General features: G+C 39.9%; 1 protein-coding gene across 1 annotated transcript in view; it reads left to right on the forward strand.

Moving 5' to 3' along the window:
* Window positions 1-6,540, forward strand: part of ERP27 (endoplasmic reticulum protein 27) — a gene marked incomplete at its 5' end in the record, with an annotated part of 16,501 nt that extends 9,961 nt beyond the window's left edge. Inside the window, 2 exons of the mRNA XM_031552162.1 lie at window positions 5,083-5,280; window positions 5,998-6,540. Of these exons, the coding sequence (XP_031408022.1) occupies window positions 5,083-5,280; window positions 5,998-6,039 (240 nt within the window). The remainder of the gene's footprint in view (window positions 1-5,082; window positions 5,281-5,997) is intronic.
* Window positions 6,541-7,799: the final 1,259 nt, after the last annotated feature.

Raw genomic sequence — 7,799 nt, forward strand, 5'->3', positions numbered from 1 at the left:
TTTGTGGCTAGCAAATTATCTTGTCAATAAATGCAAAATTCTGGAATTTAGTTTCTTCAGAATTACCAGTGAAAAATTAATGCCCAGTAGGCAGCTGGTGAAAGACTTATTTGTGCTGCAGTTAGAGCTGCCAGTAGTTTGAGTAAGGAATCACTGCTGTGCAGTAAAGAGGTTTTCAGGCTCCCTCTGAGCATGTACCACTGCACAGGGCTTGCAGAATTCTGTAAGAATGGGGGCACGGTGTATGTCCCACCTTCTCTTCAATGACAGCACAGAACACTGATGTAGTCTTGAAAAGGTTCTCAAGCAGGATTTGAGGTGCCAATTCTTTCACTCATCTTTGCTGAGGTCTGAGGGAAAAGGAGTCCTTGTCATTCTCTTCACCACTTGGAGAAAGAATACAACCTCTTGTGTAGACTTATGGAGAGAAGAAGAGAAAATGCTACTGACCCCAGAAAGTGAAAAAAATAGATAATGAGGAGGTGATTCACCTAGCACTGCCTGAGTTATGATCCCTTCCTCTTTGTTTTATGATATTTTCCTCTCTACCTGAGACAAATCTCAGGTTTTCATCTAGAGATTCTTCTAGATTGGATAGTGCAGTCTGAGGGCTATAAAATGCTGGAGAGGAAAATGCAAATGTTAGATGATGCTAAGTAACCAAGAGCTGACAATAATAATAAGAAGAAATGTGGTACAACTAGCAGATCTTGAGAAACAATTGTGGGTGAGTAACAATGAACAGACAGAACTCAGCCCTACAGCTGCAGGAACCCACCAGTGTCCTTAGAAGGGTCCCACAGCAATCAAATATGTACTCATTTGGAAAAGTACTGCCAAAAATCTGGAAAGGAAATGTCAAAATTAGTGTTAGTGAGCCAAACTAGCATAAGCATCTTCTGTTTTCTTTCTGTAGTATCAGAGTTCAGCATGACAATGACTTTGGTGTATCTCATGAGTGTTTGTAGAAGTTTCAGTAAGGTGATTCTGGGAATAATAAAAGCAGTTTCTGCTACGACTAATATGACTTGGTTTATAATGTTAAAAGGATATGTGTAGTGACGTTCGCAAAGTCCCTTTTAGTTTATATGTAGGACCATTTAGAAATGAGTTCTGAGAAACTGCTGAAAGACCTTCAAGAGTTCTTCCATGAAAAGGAAAGGACAGTGTCCTTTTTCTTGAAGACAGTAATTTATACAGTTTTTATTTTGATTGGCAGATACAGATGTCTCCAGAGCTGAAAGGGATTATCGTTAGAGGTAGCCATAAACAGGAAAACATGCAAATATGGAATGTCTCTATCACTTGGCGGATATCTGAAGTTGTTTTTATAGCTTTCCTTTTTTTTTTTTAGTTCATGACTAATATTTTCATTTTGCTTTGATTTACTAAGTAAACTATGAAAGAAATGACTCAGACTCCAGAATTTGATATTTTTGCTTAGACAGCCTCCTCAAAGAATGAAGATAACAGCTCCATAGAGCTCAAGGTCAAACACGATACAAGGCTTGATCATCCTTCCTGTTGGTCTTCCTTGGAGAAGAAACTAAGAAACATGAAATTGGTTTCTACCATTGCAGTACTATATTCAATTTCACTGAATTCCTTGAACAATACCATCATTCTATATCTTAGTATTTACCAGGAACTTCATGTTCTAAAATCACCAGGCTAGGAGTCAAGTTGTCAAGACACTAAGACAACACCAGTGTAAAAAAATCTTTGAAAGAATTTAATGCAGATGGCATTGCACAGATAATATTGCACGGTGTTCTCTTTTCTCAGAACATCATGTCTTGGTAGTTTGTTTTGGGAGTTCCTCATGCATGCAATAGCTCCTTCACTGCCTCTAATAGCAGGCCTTTAAATACACATACACACACAGGGAGACTGATACAAGATGAAACAAATTCATAGAAAATTGTTTCAGACAGGGAAAAAAAACAACTATTGCAGACGATAGTTTAAAATAGAAAACAAAATTTCTGTTTTGGATGAATCTACCTAGTTTCTACTAGTGATATGAGAGTTGGCATCATAAATGGAATTTGTTTTCGTGAGTTATAGCGTTGGTAAGTAGTCTGAGCAAAGGCTTTAGGCTCATTTCAGCACTGGCGGGAGAGAACAGTCCTTAATTCCTTTCTAAAATACATGTAATAGAAGTGCCTGTCAACATTTATTGAAGAGTTCATCCTAGATACCTGCCAGAGACCAGACCAAGATCTAGATGTCAGAAGTTAGGCAAAGTGAATCTTGTCTCATGGTCAGTAGGATTTTCCATGGTTACCGCATTTATTCTTTATGATTAGAGCTGGCTGGGAATCTCTAAGCAAAACAAATTCCTCATGAGAAAATGCCAGTTCCACCAGGTAGGATCTATCATGGACACGTCCATGCTCAGAAATCTGTTTGGTTTCTTGCTGCTGCAGAGACCAGGCTTCCAGTGCTCGTGGCCTCAGCATAAGTGCACCCTACAGACTGCCTCACAGCTGTCACTTGGAGACCAGTGCACCCAGTGCTGTATTTTGGCAACCCACAGCTGTGTGAGCTCCACGCATGTCACTAGAGATATCCAAGACAAGAACTGTGGATGATGTTATCTCAGCTGTTTTAGTTGAGTTTTGTGTTTTAACTGTTTTCTTCTTCAAGGAAAAAACAAGAACTGATTGGAGTTCTAATCCTCAAACTTTTTATTCTTTTATTCTTACTCTGTTCTTCATGCTCATAGATAGTTTCTTAGTTTGAGGATTTTTAACAAAGGCTGGAAGGTTGATAAAGGGAAGAATGTTAACTTACATTTATATTAGTGTTTAAAATGGTGCTCATCAGTTTTAAAGCTGGAGGAACTTTTGCATAAAAAAGAAATAAAAAATTAACAAACTTAGTATTCCAAAGTCTTTATTAAATTAAATTCTTGTTTAACATTTGATTTAAGAAAATGCTGTTGTCTAGTGAATATTCCATAGAGAAAACCAAAACTTGGTGAACAAACTAATGAAAAATATCATACCACCTCCTGTACCATCCCTCTGAAAGTGCTTCCATCCAACACTAGCATATTTCAGTTTGCATGTTAGAAGGAGAGCCCTAAAACACAAGATTTGTTCCAGTTCCTTCCACTCCAGCTCAGAATATGGGGTTCAGCTCTTAGATCAGATCCTGAGATCTGTGACACTTGGATTTATGATGCTCTCTGGTTTGGTGCTTTATCCTGCAAAAGGATGAGCTTAGCATTCTGAATTTAGCATTCTGAACCACAACCTGTCTGCTCATTAGTTGTTGTCTTTGGGACATAGTTAACTCTTGGAAGAGACATTGCAAGTGCATCTGTCAAATCCAGTGAAACTGTGGCTGTTTATCACTATAATTACCTGCAGTTAGGCTTACATCAGCCTACTTATTCTTCTTATAGGCCATTGCCTAGGGAAGTTTCCATATATGTATATATTTTTGTTTGTTTGTTTTGTTTTGTTTTTAAGAACATAATTTTAATTAAAGATATGAGATTATTGAATCATAGAATGGTTTGGGTTGGAAGAGATCTCAAAGATTATCAGCTCCAACCCCTGCCTTGATCAGGGCTGCCTCCCACCAGCTCAGGCTGCCCAGAGCCCCATCCAACCTGGCCTTGAATGACTCGAAGGAGAGGCGCTCACAGCTCTCTGGGCAGCCTGTGATAGCACCTCATCACCCTCTCAGTGGAAAACTTCCCTCAACATCTATACTAAATCTCTCCTCCTTTATTTTAAAATAGTTTCCCCATATCCTTTCACTATCTACCTGTGTGAAAAGTTGTAAAAGTAAAAAGTAAAAATTTACCAAGATTATTTTTAGAGAATAAAACTAACTTGAGTGTTTTTGACTGAAAAGAAGGAAAAACATGAGTCACAGCCTGGGAACTGAGCACATTATCTTCACGTCACATTAATGTTATTTTTGTAAATGCCTCTTTTTCTTGTATAAATTGAGTCGTACCCATATCTGTAGGTACATTTAATACACTAGACCCTATAGACTGCACAGCTCAAAGAGCAGATAAAATAACACATATTAGCTGGTTGTTTGTTTCTTTGACTTGGATGTCACCTGCTGTAGGATTCTATTTAATCAGATCATTGATTAAGTTGTTCAACTACTGTATTTATTTATCAGATGTATATGTAGTATTTGTATTTATTATTAACAGACAATTTAACAAAGCTTTTTTTTATATAGATGAACACCTTGTTGATAATGTTTTAGATTCTAGAATTTGAATCTTTTACTAATTCCTATTGCAACCTGTAAAATATCAGTTGCAATTTACTCTTGAAATCATGGGATAAATAGGCACTGTCAAATCATCCTAGCAGTATTATGATCCTTGGTTTTGTCTTGATCTCCGAGACTACTTGTGAGTCCAGAAAAATGTAGGCTGTTCTCACCAGAGCATCTCTCCCCAGGTCTAAACAACTCTCCATTAAACTTGGCTGTAGGGGCAGTGGTGTAATGCCAACAATTCCCATTTCCCAAATTATTGCATCTTCATTTCTAGTCACTCTCGCTGACCTAAATTCATCCTTTGTGTTTTGCAGTCTCATGTTCTTATCCTTGCCACTTTATACTGCCTTATTCTTCCCTCCCACATTCTTGCAGTTGTGTTTGATCTTCCACATACCAAAATACCATTTTGCCATGCCACTCTGGCTCTTGCATAAATCTAAGCATCTTATCCTGACAGCATGCAAATAGAGGAATCAGCTTCTTCTAAACATGCCTTTGAGCTAAAAGACATCTTTGTTCTTCATCTGTTAAGAGAACCGAATAGGAGACTGACATTGTAACACACTGTGGATATATTTTTAAAGAAGGGATAAGCAGACAGTTTGAGTTGTATTGTAAGTGTGGGTTTGATGAAATACAGAAAAATGCGCTGCATGGAGCAGTTAGATGGTGACAGAGGAAAGTATTGTTATAACAGAGCATGTTAGGTTTTCTCTATTTCAAAAAAATATTACTGTTAATCTGTCTGTGATGGCTGTTTGAGGATCTGTTCTTTCAGTCTCTGCTTTGCTCACATTTTGTCTCCTATTTATATCACAGATTCTCTTTATCCTGGTAGACATTAACTTGAAAAGCAATGAGCAAGTGATGGCATACTTCAAACTGAAGAAGTCCCAGTTGCCAGCTCTGGCTATATTCCACACACCAGATGAGAAACACGATGTGTTGCCTCTGGATGAAGTCTCCATTGAACGTGTGAAGGACTTCTGTAATGCTTTCTTACAAAAAATGCAAAAGGTAAGACAGCACTTCTGTGTAAACTATAGGATGCTAGGGTCTCATAGAAAGATGCTGTTTCTCACAAGGCTCTTAAGGAAATAACTTCAGCTCCTTGAAGACATTCCTTATCTGCTACCTCCTCCTCATTTTCATTTTCACCTGAATATCAGAAAAAACTATAGATCATGAACAGGGCAGATATGGATGTGTTTCCAGAACCTCTTTATTCACTGACCTCTGTCGTCTTAGTCTACAGCAAGAAGAATTCATTGACTTTTGTATGGAGGTCTAAAAAAAAGCATCTATTCTCTGGGAGCAGCAGCTGGGTTAGATGGAGGATGCTTTTGGACACTGAAAATGGGCATGGTGGTTGTCAGCAGTCAGGAAAGGATCAGAGAGACAGTGATCAATGGCAGGGATAAGAAGAAAATATATCAAGAAGGCCACAGAGACAAGGTATATAGACAAGGACTCTGCTGGAGGTCTCTGGAAGGAGAGGGGCAGTTTAATCTCCATGTTCATTCAGTGCTAGTGTTCTCTCTTTGTCAAACCTCAACTTCCTGTAATACAGAAGCTTTGTGCATCAGAACCCTGTGTTGTACAACTGAAATAGAATAGGCAGGGCAGTGACATGGAGAACAGAGGGAGACATTTAAATTTGCTTGTTTCCTTTTATCACTGTGCTGAGAAACTGAATGATGTCAAAGTTGATTTCATGCCTTTACTGTGTTTTAGGAAGAAGACAAGCCGGAGAAGGCCTTCAATGAGGAACTCTAACTCTTTCTCAACAAACATGATGACTGTGCCCAGAGCCATCTGCTCTTGGTGTATAAGGAGTTCACTTAGCTTCACAGCTCAGGAATTCTTGGTATAATAGGATTAAGGGGCCAAGTCAGTCACGGATTCCCATCTCCATGCCATGAACATATTTGCTGCCTGTCCTCTCTAGGAATCACTTCTCTCTTCTAATTTGCTGGCTCCAGCTCTCATTTTTCCAGATGCTCTGGTATTGCTGTACACAGTGTACATGTAACCTCTGATGAAGCAATGAGAATATAACAAAATTGCAATATCAGAGATATACCTTGTAGCTCCTGGAAAGACTGACAGATCTGTTTCTCTCATGATGCCTCCCATGTTCTCTTTGCTTTTGGTGCCATGCTGGGATCCAGCAGGCTCAGTCAGCCTATTGTGACACTAGGAATAGAGTGGTTGTTTAATGTCACGTATTTTACTAAATAAAGCAGAAAGTGAATATCCTGAATTTTTATGGAAGTATGTGATTTCCCACTCCCCATGTCTGTCACTTAAGAACAAAGCCTGTGCATTTCTGAACGAACAGGCTTGCAACATCTAAGCAGACAGATCAGTCACTAAGAATGATTTCCCATGAAACGGGACACATGACCCACAAGTCCATGAGGATAAGAGGTTTCTGTGAGGGTCTGGGATCAGAACAGCAAGTGTGAGCTGATGCAGTAAAAATGAGTAAGCCTGAGATGGAGATTAAGGAATGGAAGCTGTAGCAGAATGGCAGTAGAAAATTGCATTGCAAAGTAGGGACTATTTCCACAGTGCATTAGAAGGAAAGGCTGTTGTCAGTTTATTGACCTCAGATGCCTGAGGTCTCACTGCTGGCACACAGAGGATGGGGACTTTGAAGGCGAGGAGTATGAGCCATCTCTGTTCTGCTGTATTAGATGCATGCAATGGTCTTTCCTCATAGTTGGCTCTGCATCCTTTGGCATAGAGTATGGATGCTCCTGTCAAACAGTGACTGCATTGTCTCTTGGGGCTTGAGAGACTTGGCTTGAGACAGGGAGACTAAGAGGCGTAAAGCTGAGAAACCTCAACACTTTCTTGGAGATCGGCCCAAGGCAAAAAACTGGGAATAGAAAGGAGTTGTACTTGTGAATGAGGCAAACGCAGATGCCCACTACAGAGGGATAGGTGAAGAGTTGAAGGGGATGCAAAGAAACTGCTAACCACCACAGTGAAGGGCACAGCAAGGAGGATCTGTGTACAACAGAAAGGCAGGTGTTAACCCAGCATTAGTTCTTGCCTCCTCCATGTGAATCTGGCTGATGACTCTTATCAGCCTGAGGCTCTGTCACTTACACAGCCAGATTTACCTGCTGCAGTGCTCTGACCTCCCTTCTTCTCCACTTACATAAAGCAAGACTGTTGCTGAAAAAGTCATTTAGGGAATCAGTATTGATGCCCATTTCCAGGGGAAAGTGAGATGACTGAAACAGTATTCAGGATTGTGCCTTGTTTTGGCAAAGCTGACAAACTGCCTCTTTGCACAGTGAGCTCTCTCTTCGGAGGCAGGGAGGTGAGCAACATGGATTCTCAGAACTCTGTAGTCGCAGAATTAACACAGAATCACAGAGTTGTTAAGGTTGGAAAGTCCTCTAGAATAATCTTCTCCAGTAATCAGCCCATCCCCACCATGCCCACTAACTCTCAGGATGTCTCCCTCAGTGCCACATCCATGTGGTTCTTGAACACCGTCAGGGATCGTGACTCCACCACCT

Source organism: Meleagris gallopavo, chromosome 1, assembly GCF_000146605.3.
Source record: "Meleagris gallopavo isolate NT-WF06-2002-E0010 breed Aviagen turkey brand Nicholas breeding stock chromosome 1, Turkey_5.1, whole genome shotgun sequence".
Classification (NCBI taxonomy): Eukaryota; Metazoa; Chordata; class Aves; order Galliformes; family Phasianidae; genus Meleagris; species Meleagris gallopavo.